Source organism: Schistocerca americana, chromosome X, assembly GCF_021461395.2.
Source record: "Schistocerca americana isolate TAMUIC-IGC-003095 chromosome X, iqSchAmer2.1, whole genome shotgun sequence".
NCBI classification, from domain to species: Eukaryota; Metazoa; Arthropoda; class Insecta; order Orthoptera; family Acrididae; genus Schistocerca; species Schistocerca americana.
This window is the reverse complement of record NC_060130.1, coordinates 676,723,438-676,747,325: the sequence shown is the minus strand read 5'-3', so window position 1 is coordinate 676,747,325 and position 23,888 is coordinate 676,723,438. Positions and strand designations below refer to the sequence as shown.

General features: G+C 42.7%; 1 protein-coding gene across 1 annotated transcript in view; it reads right to left on the bottom strand.

Moving 5' to 3' along the window:
• Positions 1-23,888, bottom strand: part of LOC124556243 (potassium voltage-gated channel unc-103) — a 700,301-nt gene that overhangs the window by 272,003 nt on the left and 404,410 nt on the right. Inside the window, exon 7 of the mRNA XM_047130231.1 lies at positions 22,787-22,907. Within this exon, the coding sequence (XP_046986187.1) occupies positions 22,787-22,907 (121 nt within the window). The remainder of the gene's footprint in view (positions 1-22,786; positions 22,908-23,888) is intronic.

The window sequence follows — 23,888 nt, the reverse complement described above, 5'->3', positions numbered from 1 at the left end:
CAAGATGTATGAGACAGGCGAAATACCCTCAGACTTAAAGAAGAATATAATAATTCCAATCCCAAAGAAAGCAGGTGTTGACAGATGTGAAAATTACTGAACGATCAGTTTAATAAGCCACAGCTGCAAAATACTAACATGAATTCTTTACAGACGAATGGAAAAACTGGTTGAAGCTGACCTCAAGCAAGATCAGTTTGGATTCCGTAAAAATGTTGGAACATGCGAGGCAATACTGACCCTATGATTTATCTTAGAAAATAGATTAAGGAAAGGCAAACCTATGTTTCTTGCATTTATAGACTTAGAGAAAGCTGTTAACAATGTTGACTGGAATACTTTCTTTCAAATTCTGAAGGTGACAGGGGTAAAATACAGGGAGCGAAAGGCTATTTACAATTTGTACAGAAACCAGACGGCCAGTAATAAGAGTTGAGGGGCATGAAAGGGAAGCAGTGGTTGGGGAGGGAGTGAGACAGGGTTGTAGTCTATCCCCTATGTTATTCAATCTGTATATTGAGCAAGAAGTAAAGGAAAGAAAAGAAAACTTCGGAGTAGGAATTAAAATCCATGGAGAAGAAACTAAAACTTTGAGGTTCGCCGATGACATTGAAATTCTATCAGAGACAGCACTGGACGTGGAAGTGCAGCTGAACGAAATGGACAGTGTCTTGAAAGGAGGATATAAGATGAACATCAACAAAAGCAAAATGAGGATAATGGAATGTAGTCGAATTAAATCGGGTGATGCTGAGGTTATTGGATTAGGAAATGGGATGCTTAAAGTAGTAAATGAGTTTTGCTATTTGGCGAGCAAAATAACTGAGGATGGTCGGAGTAGAGGAGATATAAAATGTAGACTGGCAATGGCAAGGAAAACATTTCTGAAGAAGAGAAATTTGTTAACATCGAGAATAGAATTAAGTGTCAGGAAGTCATTTCTGAAAGTATTTGTATGGAGTGTAGCCACATATTTAAGTGAAACGTCGACGATAAATAGTTTAGACAAAAAGAGAAGAGAAGCTTTCAAAATGTGGTGCTACAGAACGACGCTGAAGATTAGATGGGTAGATCACATAACTAATGAGGAGGTATTGAATAGAAATGGGGAGAAGAGAAATTTGTGGCACAACTTGACTAGAAGAAGGGATCGGTTGGTAGGACATGTTCTGAGGCCTCAAAGGATGACCAATTTAGTGTTGGAGGGCAGCGCAGAGGGTAAAAGTCGTAGAGGGAGACCAAGAGATGAATACACTAAACAGATTAAGAAGGATGTAGGTTGCAGTAGATACTGGGAGATGAAGATGCTTGCACAGGATAGAGTAGCGTGGAGAGCTGCATCAAACCAGTCTCTGGACTGAAGACCACTGTTATAACCTTTAATCACTAATAAATTGCATGGATATACAAACGTAGAAACAATAGCTGGTTACATGCTACCAATTCCGTATCGGTCATTCGACTGCCCTGCCGTGACATGCGGCCGGCGCCGTTCGTAGCTAGGTGGCGCTCCCGCACTCAGCAGAGTTGCGGAGTGCCTCTATCGCCGTTTGCGCGTACTGACGTGGCGGCACGTAATGCAATGGCTTTGTCACAACTCTTTGGAGGCCCCGAGAAGATCCCGCGGAGAAACACGAGAGTACGGTCGAAAATGTCCAGGACGGAAATCCGTGCGTGGAACGTGCCTCCTGGACGAGATGATGGGTGAAAACTCCTGAGGAGCATGCATAGGTGTCGTGGACCTGGGGGTGTGCTCCAGCGAGATGGGTCCCGGAGAAGGCGGCGTCGCAACTGGGGCCGGTTCTGGCGTACTCGGAAGCGGTAGCGATGTCGGCTGCAGCAACACGCACGGGAGATCGGCAGCAGCGACATGACTGGCTTCTCGGGCTGGTGGAGGCGAAGGAAGGGGCGGTGGCACCGGCGTGGCCACCACTCGTGGGCGCATCTGGTCGTAATGGCGAACAACCATGCCGTTGTCCGTACGTATTTCACAAAGCCGGCGGCCGCAAAGAGCCTTGGCCACCCCTGGAATCCATTTAGGGCGCGATCCATACCCTCGTGCCCACACGTCGGCGCACACCGACTATTTTCCTGCACGAGGGGGGACAGTACAAGGCCTGACAGGGTGAAGCAGGTGCAGTAGAGTGTGCGGTTGGCGGCCATGCAAGAGTTCAGCAGGGCTGCGATCACCCAGAGGCGTGAAGCAATAAGAACTCAGAAAATGCAACAGAGCGTCATCTGTGGAAAAATCACGAAGGAATTTTTTCATCTGGCTTTTGAAAGTGCGGACAAGGTGCTCAACCTCCCCATTCGATTGCGGGTGGAAGGGCGGTGCTGTAACATGATGAATCCCGTGTCCAGTACAAAAATCACGGAAGGCCTGCGAAGAGAACTGAGTGCCATTGTCCGTGACGATTGTGGATGGAAGACCTTCTAGCGCAAAGATTTTGGACTAAGCCAGCGTCCTTGCCGCAGTGGTGGGCGACGGACATCGAACAACAAACGGAAACTTCGAGAAGGCGTCAATCAACAGCAGCCAATAAGTGCGCGGGAAGGGGCCGGCAAAGTCAGCGTGCACCCGTTCCCATGGCTGCGCCGGGTCAGGCCACGGAGAGGGCATTGTACGGGGTGCGGCCAGTTGTTGAGCACACTGACCACACGCAGCGACCATGTGGGCGATGTCCGAATCAACACCGGGCCAATAAACGTGCCTGCGTTCCAGGGACTTAGTCCGAGAAATCCCCCAATGGCCTTCATGTAACAGTTTGAGAACATCTTTGGGAAGAGAGGCTGGCACCACGACCCGTGGAGATGCACCATCCGTAGCCAGAAGAACAACACCATCACGAACAGACAGACGAAGGCGCAAGGCATGGTAGTTGCGAATAGGATTCGATGCCCGGCCCTTGGTCCTGTCCGGCCAACCCCGTTGAATAAAACCGATCACCTCACGCAGGACCGGGTCCCGCGCAGTAGCCGATGCGACCTGCGAACCTGTAAGCGGAAAACCCTCGACCGCACGATGTTCTGCCTCATCAATGTGGAAACAGAGTAGTTCATCTCGATCGAAAACCGGGTCAGGGCCCATCGGCAAACGCGACAACGCATCAGCATTGGCGTGCTGGGCCGTGGGGCGATAGTGAATCTCATAGTGAAAACGAGACAAGTATAAGGTCCAACGCTGCAGGCGGTGAGCTGCCTTATCCGGAAGTGACGCCAATGGGCTGAACAGAGAGACCAGCGGCTTGTGGTCGGTGATGAGGTGAAACTTAGAACCATACAAAAAAACGCTGAACTTTTTTAGAGCATAAATGATAGCGAGCGCCTCCTTTTCGATTTGAGAATAACGCCATTGCGAATCATTGAGGGTCTTGGAAGCATAGGCGATGGGTTGTTCTGACCCATCCTCATACCGATGGGCGACAACAGCCCCTAGGCCATACTGGGACGCGTCAGTCGCCAGAACCAAGTGCTGACCCGGACGGAATGCAGCAAGACAAGGCGCCGACTGCAAATGAGCCTTCAGGCTGACAAATGCCTGCTCACACTCATCGGACCAACAGAAAGGAACGTTTTTGCGTAACAGCTGACGCAGAGGATGAGCTACTGCTGCCGCAGATGGAATGAATTTGTGATAATAAGCAATCTTGCCTAGAAACGCTTGAAGTTCTTTTACCATAGACGGCCGGGATAGAGCGGTAATGGCTGCAACATGCTGATATAGAGGACGTATACCCTCACGGGACAAGTGGAAACCAAGATACACGATGGAGGGTTGGAAGAACTGTGACTTGTCCAGATTGCACTTCAACTCAGCCGAATGGAGAACCCCAAACAGTGAACGTAAATTGCGAAGGTGCTCCTCAGTGGAGGCCTCCGTGACAACAATGTCATCCAGATAGTTTATGCAGCTGGGAACGGAAGCTGTGAGCTGTTCCAAAAACCACTGAAAAATGGCCGGCGCACTAGCGACGCCAAACGGTAACCGCTGGTACTGATACAACCCACAAGGAGTGTTGATGATGAGAAATTCCTTGGAAGACGCATCCAACGGCAACTGATGGTACGCCTCCGATAAGTCAAGTTTGGAAGAAAACTGGCCGGGGAAGAGGATATGTGTCAATGAGGCTCTGAGCGTTGACTGTGGCTTTAAATTCACCACACAATCGCAGACTCCCGTTTGGTTTAGAAGCCACCACGATTGGCGATGCCCATTCGCTGGAGGTAACAGGAAGGAGAATCCCTGAAGCTGTCAACCTGTCTATCTCAGCCTTGACAGGTGCACGCAACGCCACCGGAATATGGCATGCCCGGAAAAACTTAGGGCGAGCTGTAGGTTTAAGAGTAATGTGGGCTTCAAAATCCTTGGCACGACCCAGACCAGCAGAGAACACGGACGAGAATTCAGAACACAATCCATCCAGCTGTTGATACGGAATATCCTCAGATATGAGGTGCACATCATCATCAATGGAGAACCCGAACAACTGGAAAGCATCATAACCGAACAGGTTTTCAGTGCCCGCATGATCCACCACATAAAACGTGAGGGGCCTAACAACAGACTTGTAGGCAGTGGAAGCATCAAACTGGCCAACGATAGGAATTTTCTGTTTATTATAAGTTCTCAGATTTCGCGTAACTGGAGACAAGGGAGGGGAGCCCAACTCCAAATACGTGCGAGAATTAATGAGAGTTACTGCAGAGCCAGTGTCCACTTGAATGCGAATGTCTTTATCCAGAACACGAACAGTAACAAACAACTTATTTGCTTCACACAGTTAACATCAATGTCCGATGCCTCGTCCTCGTCAACAGGAACTTTAGGGGACTGACACACAGAAGCAATGTGGCCTTTTTTCCTACATGAAATACACGTGGCCCAACGTTTTGGAGGAGGAGATTAGTGTTTAACGTCCCATCGACAACGAGGTCATTAGAGACGGAGCACAAGCTCGGGTTAGGGAAGGATGGGGAAGGAAATCGGCCGTGCCCTTTCAAAGGAACCATCCCGGCATTTGCCTGAAATGATATAGGGAAATCACGGAAAACCTAAATCAGGATGCCCGGACGCGGGATTGAGCCGTCGTCCTTCCGAATGCGAGTCCAGTGTGCTAACCACTGCGCCACCTCGCTCGGTAAACGTTTTGGACACGTGGCCCTGTCATGCTGTACGAAACAACGCGGACAAGAAGGAAGTGCGGAACGAACCTGCTTCTGTGGTTGCTGTTTTCGCTGCGAGCGTGGCGGCCCAACGCGACGTTGTTGACACAAGTGAACCGCCGCCACATCGTCGGTCCCCTGGAAAACAGGCAATTTGTCCATGTCGAAAGTGGTCTGTATAGCGCCTACATCACACCACGAGTCTATTTGCGCACCAGCAGCGTGAGACACTTCAAAAGATTGAGCGATGCTTAGAGCTTCCGACAACGACGGTTTTGGCAGTTGTAAGGCACGTTGCCGAACTTCTTTATCAGGAGCAAGCCGTAGAATAGCATCCCTAACCATTGAATCAGCATCAGACTCATGATGAGTGTCCGTGACAAACTGACATTTCCTACTCAGACCGTGTAGTTACGCCGCCCAAGCCCGGTAAGATTGATGGGGCTGTTTACGACACCGGTAGAAAGCCACGCGGTTGGCAACGACGTGGGTGTTTTTTCGGTAATAGTTAGACAATAAGTCACACATTTCTTGGAAGGACAGAGAGGCAGGTTCCCGCAGCGGGGCTAACTGAGATAGCAGCTGATAGATCCGTGGGGAAATCCAAGATAGAAATAACGACTTACACATAGGAGCGTCGACAACGCCGAAAGCCAAGAAGTGTTGCCGCAAACGCTTCTCATAATCCTCCCAGTCTTCAGCGGCCTCGTCGTAAGGAGGGAACGGAGGTGGAGACGAGGAAGACAGACGATGAGAAAGTGACGTCGACAACGCCTGAATAGCAGCTGTCAGCTGTGTTTGTTGTTCAATGAGCGCTTGCATAATCTGTTCCATGTCTGCCCCGACACGAACACACAAATCCACAACGCAGGAACAAAAATATTCTACCTCGTCGCCAAAAAGTGTTATAACCTTTAATCACTAATAAATTGCGTGGATATACAAACGTAGAAACAATAGCTGGTTACATGCTACCAATTCCGTATCGGTCATTCAACTGCCATGCCGTGACATGCGGCCGGCGCTGTTCGTAGCTAGGTGGTGCTCCCGCGCTCACCCGAGTTGCGGAGCGGCTCTATCGCCGTTTGCGCATACTGACGTGGCGGCACTCTTAAATGTCATGGCACTGTCACAACAACCACAACATCAACATTTTTCTTGAGCAGGGAAAGCTATCAATGACAAACATAACAACATGCTGTATAATTTTAAAGGCAATCCATCTGAGAATGCCATATATCTAAACTCCCATAAATTGCAAAGAAATAGTGAACATCATTAGCTCTTTAAAATCTTCCAGTTCTGCAGGGCATGATGGCCTCATTATTAAAGTATTAAAGGTGTGTAGACAAAATGTCTCTGTGCAATAAGTTGTGGCACCGATGAGGTTGACACCAGCATTGATCTGAGTATCATCTTTGAACTAAACTAAGATTATCTTTGGGCGAAACCGCCATGTTAGTTCTTTGTAAGCCTTGCTTGTGTAAAGAGGTGAATAAATGAACTCCTGTTAATAAGGTGTTGTTTGGTGTAACTGACCCAAACATCCACCTCACTGGTGACCCCGAGTTGAAATGTCTTCCATTTTCGCAATTTTACTGTGTCTGCTGCCCCTGCATTGGTTATTTTCGCATGTATTACATCAATACAACATTAGAACAATAGCTTCAGCCCAACGCCTAACCCCGGATTTTGTCATCGACATGCATCATGTTGCGGGTGATGTACACCCACCACGACTGCAACACGATGCCTCTCACTCGATGATTACACCGATTTCGCCACACGTTTTCGAGGCAGCAACAATAAATGAGGTTAGGAGTGTGCATGACTCCAGCTATCAGATGCCTTTGTTCCCACCACATGTGACCTCCCTCACCGATGGTGCAGTTACCTCTTATGGATTTCCGTGCAGGGCGGGACATGCGCCGATTTCTGCAAATGCTTCGTTGGACAACCTACCACCACCAGGACAATGATATGCCATGCTGCAATTCATGCAGTACCACGCGGATTCATGTCACGTGGCCGGAACCGCTTTGTTCACAGGTCAACCTCCTGATCATCCGACCACACCCACGCCTGCCTCAGTTCAGCATCAGGACATGCCTTCCTGCTTCAATACCTCGGCCTGCAACAGGAACAATAGCTTCTTATCTGTGCCTGCCCTCCATCTCCGTCCCACTGCTACCCCTCAGTGTTTTCTGCCACGACATTCACTTTACCCGCACACTATTTTGAGTGGAGTGACTATGAACAGTGAACATTCACACATCCTATCTGACATTCGAAATCATTTTCTGCACTGCGCTTCTGGACAGCCCACACTTCTGCAGCCTCCCTGCAACACAGGTGGCTCTGGCTCTGATCGTAAGTCGAGCTTTCCGCTGACTAGCATTTGTTTTCATACTTTGAACTTTTTCTCACCTGTCGGCCCCGCACCGGCTCCAGTCAAGCTTCTGCCACCGCTCTCGGCACATCTTCATGCCTCATCCACGTCGATCTTCCATGATGCGTCAATCCAAACACACCCACAACATGTTGAGCTTCTGCAACCTCAATCGACACATTATGGTGTCTCTCGCGCGTCAGCCTTCCGCGGTGCAACGGATCGCGCTCAACCAAAATGCATCACCTTCACGCTGCCACCCGACCAGCCCTCGTCACCACATCCCCTGGAGGCATATCCCTTGGAGGCATACTCTCCTGGAATACTGCAGCAGCAACAGCTCATGTCAAGCAGTGCTCCGATGAATTCAACTCAACCCCTTCTTCCGAACATTCTGCAACGCTGACTGACGCTGCCGCCGTTTAATCCCGACAGGGCAACAACCTGGTTCACAATTGTGGAGAAAGTGTTCAACCATTACAGACTCGACGAATAAACCAGATTTCTGTGCCTTATCACCCACCTGCATGACCAGGAGGACTTGACTGCTGACCTGGTCAATGCCCCGGACTCAGCTACCTGGTACACTCTAGCCAAAAAGACAGTTCTACATCGGCTTGTGCGCTCAACTGAGACAAGCAATACGGCAAGTGCTCCACGTCGAGAAACTAGGCAATGACAAACCTTCCCAACTCTGGAGATGGCTATGTGCCCTGGTCAGCGCCGATCTACTTTCTGACACAGCTCTCCTTGCCATCTGGTCAGATAAATTTTCTCCTCACATCCGATTTGTTCTGGCTCACCGAGTTCTCTCGAACTTGTCGAGCAATGAATTACAATTGCTGACAAACTACATGATGCATCACTACTCCATTTTGCCATCCACTGCCTACCTGACAAGTCTCAGGTTCAGGCTCATCGGCCTGTGGCTGGACGCGGCCGGGGACAGTGCCAACTGTTCTGCTCGGCCCGGGAAGCAGTAAACAGGCAACTGGGACATCACCAGCTCTTCCCGCGGTCATGCCCCCTCCTACAACTGAACCTGCTGTGGCCACTGAACCTCGGCCACTGCCACTGGCAACGAACTTTCCGCAGGAAATTCAACCGCACTACCCGTAGTGTTACTTCCACACACTGTTTGGTGAGGCAGCACGGAACTGCAGACCACCCTGCTACTTCCCAAACGCCAATCGCAGGTAGATTTGAGTGCCGGCTCCTGCGCACAACATGACAGGCACCCCCCAGTGCTCCATTCTGTCCGGGAACAACTGAATAATTGTGGACGACTTTACATTAAAGACAATTCATCAGGATACCTTTCTTAGTGGACACAGGCACTGATGTTTCACTGCTGCCCACATCCTTAGCATCGTTGAACATCCGCCCTCATCATACTTCACTGCAAATTGTGAATCAACTAAACTACAATGCTCAGGTTCAACCTCACAAGTCATCTCACTCTCCACAAACTGCAAACTCGATTGGACTTTTTTAGTGTGCGAAATTGACGAACCTGTACTAGAAATTGACTTCTTGCGACACCACAAACTTTCACCGGACCTAGTGCGAAACACTGTGTTTAACCATCCGTCCAAGACTCACTTGCCCTGTGCTCCGTCGAGCAACCCCCCCGTGACACATCGGTCCAGGCTCATCTCATCCGTACATGCTTGTCTCTGTCGACGACGTTACAAGAAACCACGCATAAGTGCCTTGTCGAGCTTGAACACGTTGCTCGCCTATGGAAAGAAAACTTTGAGCTCTCCCTCCGGCTCCACAAAACACAGCTCCAGCTCTCCGATGCAGCAAAGGAATTACAGACAATATCAAGGACAAAGCAAGGTCAGTAAGTGTGCCGAATCTGCTTGCAATCCCAGCAATTGAGCTTCCGTGTGTTTGCCTCCCACTACCACTCGCAACTGTGCTACCAAGACTGCCATAATGTGTACTGACAGTTCCGCAAGGCCACACCCTCCTAACACGGCAGCATTTGACACTCGGCCGAACAGAATTGTGCATGCACGACGAGTGTCACATGTTCCCGAACTGACAGCTCCTACCCCGCCCCTCATGGACAGCAACTCAAACAATGCAAATTTGACTCCTGTGTGCTGCCCTGTGACCGCCACTGAGAACAACACCAACAGTGCACTCGCACCAAGCCTTTCACCCACGACCGTGCTCTGTCACAGCCCATGCTCTCAGACAATGGACTCACTAACACTTCACGATTTCTACCGAGCTCACCCGACTATGGTGCCACTGCTATGGGCCAGAGGCCATCTTGTATCATTGACTCCTGGGACACTTCGCCACCTCGTCTCCCGTTGGATCCACCGAGTGGTTCCGAACACCACGACCAGGCCTCGCCTGCCCTGCCCGCCACACATTGTAAACAAACCGCATCCCGTGCTGCCAGCAACATTTCCGTCATCACCAACTGCATGGTTCACAAGCTTTGCCTCACGCCAGGCCCCCCGATCTCCAGTAAACCACGTTGACTTTCGTCCCGAGTGCCCCTCCAACCTTAAAAAATAGATTTCTGAACTACTAAGCTCCAGCGTAATTGAACCCTCTGCCAGTAGCTGGTTTACGCCCACACACATGACACCCAAGAAAGACGGTCAACTAAACACATGAACAATTATGGACACCTACCCCACGCTCTACATTGCCGACTTTACCAGTTCACTCACAGGTGCGACCATGTTCTCTGTCATTGACTGCAAACGGGCCTACCACCAGATACCCATGTCACCTGAAGACATCGAGAAGACAGCAATCACCACCCCAATTGCATTATTTCAGTTTCAATTAATTCCCTTCGGTCTGCAAAACGCAACCCAGACCTGGAACACTTCATCAAAGAAGTGCTACTCAATCTAAAATTCTGCTTTGCATATCTTGATGACATTCTTGTGTTCAGCTCCTCCATCGATGACAACATTTGACATGTGCAGACTGTTATGAACACTCTCGCGGCAGCAGGCATCGAGACCAACCAGGACAAATTGCAGCTACATCAACCCGCTGTCACTTTTCTTGGTTTTCGGGTATCTGCCGACGGCATTTCACCGCCCCCTGAGAAAGTAAAAATAATACTAAACCTACCCAGACCTTCGTCATTCAAAGAGCTCCGGCACTTTCTGGTGATGGTTAATTATTATCGCCGACACCTACCTTGGGCTGCGGAGATTCAGGCTCCACTGACAGACGCCTTGGCAGGCACAAAAACTTCTGGATCTCGGCCCGTTCCATGGACCCCTGCTATGACTGCCTCTTTCACTGCCCACAAGAATCTTCTTGCCGAGGCCTGCTCCGTCGCGCATCCTCATCCCAATGCACAGCTTTTCATCACCACAGACATGAGTGATACTGCCATCAGTGCTGTCCTTAGCCAGACAGTCGACAGCCAAACTTCGCCTCCGCAGTTCTTCTCACGAAAGCTCACCAATGCACAAGGGAAATATTCCGCATTTGACAGGGAGTTGCTCATGGTCTATGAAGCGATCAGGCATTTTAAGACTGATGTTTAGGGATGCCCTTTCAATGTTTTAACAGACCTCAAACCCCTGGTTGTGGCCATTACAAACCATCTAGCTGACCTGCCTCCTAGCCGCTTCAGATACATGGACTTCATATCTCAGTTCAACACCGATGTCAGACACATAAAGGGTGCTGACAATATAGTTGCTGATTCCCTTTCACGAATTGATGCCGTTCATTCGCTGTTAGACCTCGCTGAACTGCCTAATCTCCAACCAACCTCTTCAATACACTTCGTCCGCACCACCTTCCCTGCAATTCTCGTGAGATCTGGTAAGACGACAGTACAGGCACGTTACGCCCCCTCATCCCAACCACGCTCTGTCGAGCTGTCTTCAATGCACAGCATAATTTAGCCCACCGCAGTGCTCATGTGTGTGCCCGCCTTGTAGCGGAGCGCTTTGTGTGGAGAAATGTCAACAAGGACTGCCAGCAATGGGCACGCTCCTGCGTCGTGTGCCAACACTGCAAAGTACGCAAGCGCACTTCTCCCCCAACCCCCCCCCCCCCCCCCCAGCCCCCTTGGCGCCTTTTCGATCCCTCCTGGGTGTTTCCAGAATATTCATATTGACATCATCAGCCCTCTCTCCCCCTCTAACGGCTTTCGTTATGCTCTCTCGTCTATCGACCGAACAGCTCACTGGGTCGAGGCTGTCCCCCTCCCCAATATTCCAATATTACGGCAGAAACTGTTGCTTGAGCTTTTGTTGAGTCATGGGTATCGCATTTCAGATGTCCAGCTATCATCACGACTGACTAGGGCAGACAATTTGAGTTGGCCCTGTTCAATGAGATTTGTAACATTTGCGGCATCTGGCGCATCCATACCACAGCATATCACCCACAAAGTAACTGGCTAATTGAGTGCTGGCACTCACTTTCAAGGCGGCTCTTCAATGCCAAGACTCTCTATGGACAGAGGCCCGTCCCCTTGTGCTACTCGGCATTCGTGCAATCTATAAGGAAGACCTCAATGGCACAATAGCCAAGTTCGTATATGACCAGAACATTTTTCTCCCTGGTGAACTTGTGAGCCCTTCCGCTTCTCTCCCTCAGTCTGACTTACCTTCCTTCATGGACCACGTCAGATGCCACTTGACCAATCTCCATATCCCTCTGCCTGCCAGCCACTCCCACCCTAAGGTTCACGTCCCGAAATCTCTGGACAACTGCGAATACTTCATGCTCTGAGATGACACTGTCCGCGCTCCCGTCCAACCTCCATATACCGGCCAATACCGAGTTCTCCGGCGCTCAGCCAACACCTATGACATCCAGATAAAAGATTCAGCTGTTACAGTCTCTGTCAACAGACTGAAGCCTGTTCATGTCGAGCCTGCTTCTACCCCCTTAAAGGCCATGACCAGGCCACTCACTGTTGTGGCTCACTACACTCTGACCACTCCCTCCACATTGGGCTTACACACTCGGTTGAGTGACTTCCAGCTCCAATTGTTGAGCTCTTCTCCAACCTCGCCCTCTACTCTGGTCTCACGCAGTCCATCGAGTAATCACATGCTCCCCACATTGAGCTTACCTACGATCATGCCCTCGGATCCGGGCCCTTCACCGGTCCCTTTGACCTCTCCCCCGTCGCCTGCGTCGCCCTGTCGTGGTTTCTCACGCCCTCCCATCTTGAACACGTCCTCGTTCGAGATGTCTGTGCCTGTCCCCCTGGACATAATCCACAATATCTCTATAATACAACGTGATGACACACTGTTCATTGTGTGTTTCCCTTCATCCGGTGCTCATGACACAAACTCCACCATTCCCTGCCACCTAGTGAAATGTGTTCCCCTCTTGCCCGACATCTTCCTGGAAAAGCTTCGTGTGTTCGCCATGCCCACCGGAGTCATCATCGCCATCACTCCATTCCACTCGCAAACCGCCAGCCTCCCTGTCGCCGCACGACCAGCATGCCCAGTACGACACCCGGCGCACTTCAATGACTTCCAGGTTCAGTGGGCGAAACTTCCTTCATGACATCTACCGACACAGCTCCCCGACGACGCTGTCGAGCTGACCGTGGTATGTCTCCCACAGACCACACCTGCCGACACCATAGTCATCCCCGTGGCCTCTCAAGAGTACTCCGTACTTTGGGGGGGGGGGGGGGGGGCGAGGGTTGTGCGGTTGTGTGGCACCAGTGAGGTCGACACCAGCAATGATCTGAGTATCATCTTTGAACTAAACCAAGATTATCTTTGGGCGAAACCGCCATGTTAGTTCTTTGTAAGCCTTGCTTGTGTAAAGAGGTGAATAAATGAACTCCTGTTAACAAGGTGTTGTTTGGTGTAACTGACCTGAACATCCACCTCAAAGTTATAGAATAGAATCAAAAATCTTCCCAGACAGACTAAAACTAGCCCAGGTAACACTGATCTTTAAAAAAGGTGAGAAATATAAAACTGAAAACTACAGCCGAATATCAATACTTCCTGCTTTTTTCAAAATAGTTGAAAAAGTTGTACATAACATGATTATAAACTCTCTTAACGAGCACATCCTAACATTTGAAAGTCAAAATGGATTGTGAAATGTAAATTAAATAGAACAGCAGCTGCTCAATTAATTGAAGAGGTAATAAGTGGCATCAAGAACAAGAAACATGTTGCAGGTCCTTGAGAAAGCTCTTGACTGTGTGAACATTACTATCCTATTAGATAAGCTATGGAACATTGGCATCAGAGGCACTACTCATGACCTAACAAACTTTTACATGAGTAACTGAAAGCAGTTTTTACAGCTTAAAACTGAAAGTGGTGTTTACAAATCCAAAATCAATATAAAATATAGAGTGCCCAGTGTCCTCTTCTGTTTTTGATTTCTGTAAATGACATAAAATATTGCAATGAAAGATCCAAAGTAGTTCTGCATACAATAATATGTACATCATGTGTGAAAAGGAATCATTTGATGAACTAGAGACCCACTGTAATAATCTGACAAATAAAATTGTTCAGTACTTTAATGAACGCCTAAGTGGCTTTCAAATTGGAATAATGTAAGCACAAGCAAAATAGAAATGTAAGCACAAACAAAACATGTCTCATGCGTTTCACAAAAGTAGTTTTAAAGATGAAATTTAACCATAAATGGGCAATGAAGTAGTAAAAAAAAAGGAGGGGGGGGGGGGGGGGAGAAAAGATTTTGGTGCAAAATTCCTTAGTTTAACAATTCAAAGCAATCTAAAATTGGACAAACATGTTGACACACCGGCATATAAGATTGTAGGAATATATTTACAGTTAATACGATTAGCAAATTCTGCAAAGATACTATTGTCCTAAATACTTCATTTCCCTCTCAGCTGAATTACAGAATAGAAATCTGGGGAGAAACAACAAAAGGAAATCTAAATAAGCTATTGCTACTTCGAAAAAGGGGTATAAGAATGATCTGTGGAGGAAGATATAAGGATTCATACTGTAGCTTGTTTAGCCCCATAAACTTCTTCAACAGTGAGCAATTTGAAGTGAACTTTTCAGTACATTTGCCAAAACTACTGTAAAAGATACGGAAAACCTGATACTATCACTGAAAAGTAAAACATCAGCAGAATGGGATGGGATACCAACAAAAGTGTTTACAACAGTCTCTAAAATAATTGCAAAGCCACTATCTGCAATAGTTATTTTTCAGACACACTAAAGTATGCAATAGTTAAGACACTGTTTAAAAATGGCACAAAGGAACACATGAGAAACTATCACCCAATTTCTCTTCTTCCATCAGTATCAAAAATATTGCTACTCTGCTCCTTGCTACTCTGTAAACTGGAAAAGTATGGAATTAGGGGCATGGTATTAGAATGGTTAAGTCCTACCTAACCAACCAAAGACAAAGAGTGGTTTCGTCATCAGAGAGAGGAACTTATACTTCAAAACAGAAAACCATTTCACATGGAGTACCACAAGGTTCTGTTTTAGGACCCATTCTGTTTCTGTTTTACATAAATGATCTACCACTTAATATTGACTGTCACTCAGATGACACATCTGTAATCACTGAAAGTAACAGTACTGACCACATTCCTCAAACTGTATTAAATTCTTTAGAAAAATTATATAGCTGATTTTATTTAAATGGGTTAACGTTAAAAATGGAAAAGCCTCATTTAATGTAGTTTAAAACCAAAGAAGCACAATTAACTGATATGCAGGTCAGTCATAAAAACTGTGTGTGAAATTCCTTGGAATGCAACTGGATAAAAATCTATCATGGGGCTCGTATATACAGTACCTCGTGAATAATTTAAATAGCCAAGCAATTGTAATGAGGATATTGTACAGTGCTAACAGTATGGGCATAAGAAAACTAGTGTATCATAGCTACTTTGAATGAGTAATAAGGTATGGAATTGTACTTTGGGGTAACTCATACTATGTGTGCCGAATATTAAAACTTCAGAAAATCATCATTACAAATATGCCAAATGTAGGCGCAAAGAAAACCATATCACCCACTCCTAAAAAATCTAAGTATATTAAGTGTTCCCTCACTAATCAACTATGAGCTGACTATCTGTGTACACAATAACCCTGATTTTTTTGCAGCAAACCATTTTCAACATGATTACAACATCAGAAATCAAAATAATTGTTATGCTGCCCACCACAATTTAAAACTTTATGCTCAAACTCCACATTATATGGGTACAAAAATTTACAACAAAGTGAAAGGAAGACAATTGCTTGGCACAAATTTAGAAACACTGAAAAAATCTTATATGAGAAACTAGTGCAGAAATGTTACTATTCATCAGAAGAATTCATGAATGACAACCTCAAATTTGAGCAGGAGAGAGCAAGTACTTGGGACTATTAATTTTTAAAAGTTTGTTACTTTTGAAGAAAAATTATTAAATGCTTAATTAATTAATTATTTGATATGGCATATTATATTAATGATATTATAAAGAAAATTATAAACCAGTTTTTGTGTTTTGACGAGTCTTCTGTACATTAAGCCAATGACTTGAAATTGTATGTTATGAGACAATAAACTTCTATCTATTCTCTTCTGTTCAAAAACTGATGAACTAGCCATAGCAAACATCCACATTTTAAAAGCAATATTACTTGTTAAAAGACTGTAGTTCAACATTTGTTCCGATTTGCATCAGTACAGTACAGTACCAAAGAAAAATTTTGCATCAGCAGCCAAGGAACAGCATTCTACTCAAAGGATCTACAACAAGCAGGTTTAAAATTAGCCAATACACTGCCCAATACAGTTATGACCCTTCCCACAATGAAGCTTAAATTTCAGCTGAAACAATTCCTGTTACAAAATCCCTTCTATACATTAGAAGAATATCACACTTACATGCAATTAACAATGTGCTTTGAAAAAATATGTAAATAATATTAAGTAAACCATTTTATCTGTAGTCTAATCATTTTGTTAATCAATGACATATTCAGAAGAATTTATTATTGTGTTACGCATCAAGAATTGTAGCCTGTCTTTGTACATTCAAAGAATGCTGTTTGCAGAACTTTTGCTTCAAAATCACTTATTTCACAATTTTCAGTGTTGGTAATAAATCTAGTAGGTACGTATATTTACTAGTTTCACATTACACAATACTGGTAACAATATTTCATTTAATTCTTGTTTTGGTTTTGATTCTTTCTCAATGTCTAGGTTATAGTCTCTATATATTACAATACCTTTCATCTTAAACCTCAGTGATAACATACTCAATTTTTTTTCATGAATATTGGACTTGGAGATCTATATACACATAAAATTCTTAGTTCCTCATACACTATTCAAGTAATTTCATAGTCTTTTTCCATGCAATATTGGCAAATTTATGCATTTACTGTATTCAGTATATTATGGACTACAAATTGTCTTCCTATACATAGCAAAACTTCCACCATTATGTTTTGGTTTGCAGAAATAACCAAACAAATAATAGCCTTTTATTATTGAACTACAAAGTTCTGTTTCATTTAACTCATGCTCATTAGAGCATAATAAATCAGCTTTTGTTTCACTTAGGAGCACTGCTGCATTTTGTCTTTTGTTGTCTACATATGAATGTTTTTGTGCAACACTTCAATGTTATTTTCAGTTTGATGACCACCGAATGTTGAAAATCAGTTTTAGTTAGTGACTGATATGTGACAAAATGTCATATTCATTATCTTTTTAACAAATTCACACTTCTGGGCCACACAAGTATGACTTGATATTAACTATTTTTCTGCTCTTTTGCATTTGAAAGGCATTAGTTGGTCATAGATCAGAGAACATATTGTAATTGCCCTTGTTGACAAAAAATTCAGTTCATTTAAGAAATGGATTCTTTTGTAAAAGGCTACACATTTTATCTCATTTAAAATGTTCTTCAGACAGTGGTACCATTTCTTACTGTTGCAGTGAGTGAAGGTATGTGAGGATCTCATTACTGGTTTCTAAATGGAGGTTACTTTTTGATGCATGGAAACATGGCATAGATTGAACACTTGTAGCTCTGAAAATATGAGCTCAAGACTTTGTACACAAATTTCTTCTAGTATGTCCTATACATCATAGACTACAGGCATCACATTTTATTTGGTGTATTCTGTAATGCAATCACACTAATAATATAATACAAAATGTATGGTACCAGTGGGTATCAATATTTTCCATTTGGATTACAGTCAATAGTGTTATGAACTCTGATCTCTACATGAGATCACTGTTCTTGTTGATTGAGAGGGAGGCACAGACACTCATCGAGAATCTGTTGTGGAATGGACACTCTTGGCAGAAGGGTTACTGAAAATGGACTTGATATTGTCTTATAGCACTGCTGAAGGCAGAAGTATTGTGTGTTCTAATGTAGAGTGTGGAAATACTGAAGAATATATCTATTTCAGAGTTCAGAAATTGCTTTTATTAGAATAACCATCAGAAGTTACCTGAATAATAATCCTTTGACCCTTCAATATTTCTTATTAGAAGGATGACAACTTGGGACCAGCAATATCCTCTACTGAATACAATGAGAACAACAATGAACAAATGAGATAATTACTGGTTTAGAACTACAGATGTAGGACTCAATGCAAACTAATGACAAAATAATGGCAAATGTCTTGTTTCAACATAGGTTATTGAACAGGCAGTATTGAAGAATCCATTACACTTGGTGGCACCATCCAATTTAATTTCATTGTATGGATAAATATTAATTGTACCTACTTTTCAGGTAAGTTAAATGTGAAAGAAAACTAAAATTTATGATGACTGCAAAAGGCAATGAAATGGAAAGGAAAGGAAGAACAATCAAGACTTGTGCACAGTAGGACTGGAGAACAAACAGGACATAATGGACACAAAGCGACGGGAGGGGTTATGAATGATGATAATCATAGAAATCCAGAAGAGGGACCACCAAGAGATTTTGATAACAGAGGGAGACACTACAATAGGGAATATGAGTGAAGCAACAGAAACTAAGATCATAATGAACAGCCACATAAACATATCACTCAGGGTGCTAAAATTACTGAACAGTTAAACTAAAGGTTCTCAATGTGAGAGTGAAGGACAATGATTTCAATACATGGACCAATAAGGGAACATAAAGGCTACACAAAACAGTTGACTCAATAAAGAGGCAATTAAGAAAGAGTACCAACTTAACAAATGAAGAGTAGATCAAAAGTATTGGGGCAATTTGTAGCAAAAAAGGCTTAAAAAACAAAACACAAAAGAAACTAAAAATCTGAATTATGAGTTACAGGAAAGTGATTTAGAAAACTTTTACAATGTTCACCTGTGAAAAAATTTGAAAGAGACTGGTGATTATAGCTTAAATATTTGCGAGATATTTTCTGAATGAAGAGAAGTTGCAAAACATGAGAAGAGTGAGAAATGTATGGTAGATGACGACGCCACTAATGCTTGATGAGTTGTTGATGAGGGAGACTTATGGGTAATAAAAGTGAAAATTTGGATTATTTGGTTGGATTTAAGGATGTTTTGTTAAAGAAAGGAGGAAGAGGAGTTGATGATGCAAGTTGATAGAGGCAAGTAGAAATGAAAATGAAGTTGCACATGAAATGTCTGAATCTGTTACATGTGTAAATAACAATGATGCTCATGACTTAATCACTGAACATGTTCAAAACAAATCTACATACACGATGCCTAACCTGGCTTTAATTCTAAATCTTAAAGTTAGTAATGAAAGTTTTCTGTGCACGTTTTGGGTAAATGTTGGGGAAGACTTATTTAGTGATACATTATCGAAGAAAGTTAGCAGCCTTGTGACAAAGAGTTTACCCTGATAGGATGGAAATAAATTGCAATACAAATTATGAATCATGCAAAAAGAAGGCATATATGAGTTAAGGTTTCATTGCAGTTTTTGGGAACTTGTAATACTTCAGGAGAACAAATATTCTCAGTATGTCTTGTGTCAATGATGACTCTGATACAAGCATTAATCAGATGATGAAGGTAAATGATTTACTGATAAACAGGAGCATTCAGAATTGCAAAGATTGGAAGTCCTTTGCAGTTGAAAAGGACCTATTACATGAATACTTCAATACAAAGACAACGGATGAAATAGAGTATCCATATGTTCACATAAAAATAGGATATTGGAAAGGGAAAGCATAACTGGATTCAGGCAGCAGAATTTCTGGAACATCGGAAGCTTTAAGTGATGAAGTTAAAGAGAATAAGAATTATATTGAAATGCCAGTGATAGGAGTAAAGATTACAGGGGCTGTTGGTAGACACAGTAAGTTGGTGAGATACCACACTTTAATGATGTTTGAAACTCAAGGTGTAGAATTTGAACATGTTTACTCAATAATTTCAGAATTAAGTGAAGAATTTATTTTGGGGACTCGTGAGTTACTTAGAGTTTGTGTAGTTCTTGAAAAGAGAGAGAAAACAATATATGTGTCAGACAAAAAGGGAGTATAATACAAAAACAATTCATTGAGAAAGGAAAGGAAGATGATAGTAAAAACATAAATGTCATAAAAATCTGTCTTGGATTGAAAATTTAGTTAATTTTGAAAATGTGATGAACAGTTTGCAAAAAATATCAACAGGTTTTTCACCACAAGAAGTACTATTTGACATAAAACCAGCTAATGTCATTAATGAACACATTGAATTTCCAGAATGTAAACCTACTTCGACACAAGGAAAAAGAAGCTGTTGAAAAATAAAAGAAATGAAGAAACAAGGTGAACAAGACTGAAGAAGCATGATTCTACATTTAAAATAATACGATGTAAGACATGAACTTAATTAAGACCCATGAGATATCCAAATTGTTAACGGCTGAGTTAAAAAAATTCTTTGATACCTATATAGTCCCATTTGAGGTATTGGCCGACCCACATCCAAACACCAATAGACTGATATATCCATAATCTTAGAAAGTTGTTTGGACTAAGGAACATTACTGAAATTAAAACATATAGTCATAAAGCTTAACGAATGTCTAATTACATAAACTGAGGCTGCAAATTTACTTGTTGATAAAAAGAAAAACTTTTCACTGAATATATTGTCCATGTGCTAGTAATAATTGATCTGTTGTTTAACGTTGACAAGAAATTTAATTGGTTTTTTATATTAATACATTGTGTAATACTTCAGGAGAACAAACATTCTCAGTATGTCCTGTGTCATGGCAAGCAAAGGATTCCAGCTGTTGTATCACTTCATCACTTTAGTTTCTATGCTACATCCACTCTTATCCTATCCTGTCAGTCTTTTGGAAATATTGTCTTCTATCAATACTGTCATTCTTCCCTACTTAAAATCACTAAATTACATTGATCTACCAAAAAAGATCATGATTTAATGCTGAAGTAATAATTACATGTAGTTAATATGATGTAGATGTGCATATCGTAAATTTTCAAAATGGTTCAAGGAACCTATACTCACAAACAAACACTGACTTAACATTTCCTTTCAGTATCTAATACACCTTTATATGAACTGCCATTGTAGTTACTTACATGATGTTACAAGATTTACTTTCAATATTATCTTTGCAAGGTTATAAAAAAAAATTCCCAAGTTGCTTTGTGTTTCATTATTAATACTATCAATTTTTGGGATGTAAGAGTTTGCTGTTTCATTCATGTTATTTCTGCCATGACACTTCATGAGACACGCTTGAAATGTGGTTAATCTAAAGTACTACAACCCACTACAATACTATGGGAAAAATACACAACAGTCTTGTACGTATATAGAGATAGTACACACGTAACCACATAGACACTCAAATGATGCACACTCTGATGGCCACAGGAACTACATACACCACTGTGAGTTTCTTGGAGATTCTGCAGTGTCTTGACCAGCTCTGGGTTAACACTGCTGTTAGCCATGTGAACACTGAGTTGAGAAGGCTGCTGCTGACTGAAATCTCATACAAGTGCTGCGCCTGTTGCTACAATTGAAAGATGGGGAAATGCTAGACATAGACTACACCTGAATAGGAGAGGGAAAGATATGTTAGCTGAGCATCTTGCTGAAACATGTATGGGTGACCACCATCACATAAAGCAAGATTTTGATTATTACTAGCATCAGGGGAGTACCTTTTTTAGGTTAGAATCAAGCACTCAGTATTACACTCAGTAAACAACAGTTTGGATTTTAGAAGAGTTGCTCAAATGAAAATTCCATTTACATGTTCTCTAATCAAATTTTATGCCCATCAAATAATGAAATAGCACCAGTTGGTATTTTCCGCCACCTACCAAAGGCATTTCATTGTCTGAATCACAATATTCTGTAGATAAACTGAAGTTTCATCGAATGATGGTATAGTCAAGTAATGGATAATGTCATATCTAACCAAAAGAATGCCAAAAGTTGTACTTATTAATTCAACTAGTGTAGCCATGGAACATTATTCTGACTAGGAAGAAATCATGTGTGGAATTCCACAAGGGTCTGTGTTAGGGGCACTATTGTTATTGATATATGTAAACAAATTGCCATCTAATATACAACAAGCAGAATTTGTTATATTCCCAGATGACAGTAGTATTGTAACCAATCTAAGCACACATATAGCAATAGAAGAAATTGTAAACAATGTTCTTAACTGCATCACAGGGTAGTTTCCTGTGAGTGGTCATACTTTCAATTTCAAAATTACACAACACATTCAGTTCTGCACATCTAGAAGTGCTACCCCAATAGTAAGTGTAACCCACATGGAAGAAATAATAAAATGAGTGGAAACTTCAAAATTTTTAGGTGTCTACATTGATGAGAATTTAAACTGTGAGAAGTATACATTAGAACACTTAAAACAATTTAATTCAGCCTCATGTGTACTTAGAACCACTACTGATCTTGGGGAGAAAGAAATCAGTAAGTTGACCTATTTTGCATATCTTCATTCAATAATGTCATATTGAATAATGTTGCTGGTAACTCATCTTTAAAAAAGAAAAAAACGTGCTGTAAAAATAATATGTGGTGCATGATGCCATATTTACAAATTAATCTGAGAGGCAAATGTCAAATGTATAATTTCACATCATTGCAACTGATCACACATATGGTCCCTGACACATGAAACTAACTAACTAATTAATTAATCTTTCAAAAATGTGGCTGAAATGAGGAGATTAGTAGAACACTGCAGAATTTATCTCATTTTATGTAGTCTATGGCACCTACCTTTATTGATGGACCTCCTGTGTTATTGGCATTGTAAAACTGATGAGTGTCATTAGCTAATATATCTAGCCAACCAACTCTGTTATTCATCAAGGTTCGCTCAGCATGTCCAATTGCATACCTGAAATTGAGATCAACAGATAAATTTGACATTATTCATTACAATTTAAGTAAAAACTGCACATACTTCCTATTTGCTATACAGCAGACACTAGGAGAAACAGTAAAATATACAGATAAGTTTGTATTTTAAGTTGGGTCACATAAAAATTACAAAAACAACTATCTTGTGAAAAAAAAAAATTAAAATGAAAAGCAACTATTTCAGGGCATGTTTAAACTATACATTCCACCCACCTCTCCTTCTGAAATTAGGAAGATAATGAACTCTTTCAAGAATAAAAGCTCACATGGAATTAATGGTATTTCATTGTTAAACCACTGCATAAAAAAGGGGATATGTCTGATGTTAACAACTACCACCCAATCTCTCTTCTGACTGCCTTATCCAAAATTCTTGAAAAAGTAATGTATTGTAGAGTAGCTTCACACCTTTGTAAAAATAAAGTTTTAACAAAATATCAGTTTGGTTTCCAGAAGGGTTTTTCAATGGAAAATGCTATATATACTTTCACTAATGAAATATTAAATGCTCTGAGTAACCAGAAGTCACCCGTTGGCATTTTTTGTGATCTATCAAAGGGTTTTGATTGTGTAAATCATGGAATACTTCTAGATAAGCTCAAGTACTGTGGTATGAATGGGACAGTGCTCAAATGGTTTAAATCATACCTAACTGGAAGAGTGCAGAAAGTTGAAATAAACAGTTCACATAACATGTAAAAAACTGGTGATTTCTCAAACTGGGGAACAATCAAGAATGGGGTGCCGCAAGGTTCGGTCTTGGATCCTCTGCTGTTCTTAATATATATTAATGACTTTCCATTCTATATTCACAAAGATGCAAAGCTGGTACTTTTTGCCGATGAGACAAGTATAGCTATCACACCCGACAGACAAGAATTAACTAGTGAAATTGTAAACGATGTTTTTCAGAAAATCATTAAGTGGTTCTCTGAAAATGGGCTCTCATTAAACTTTG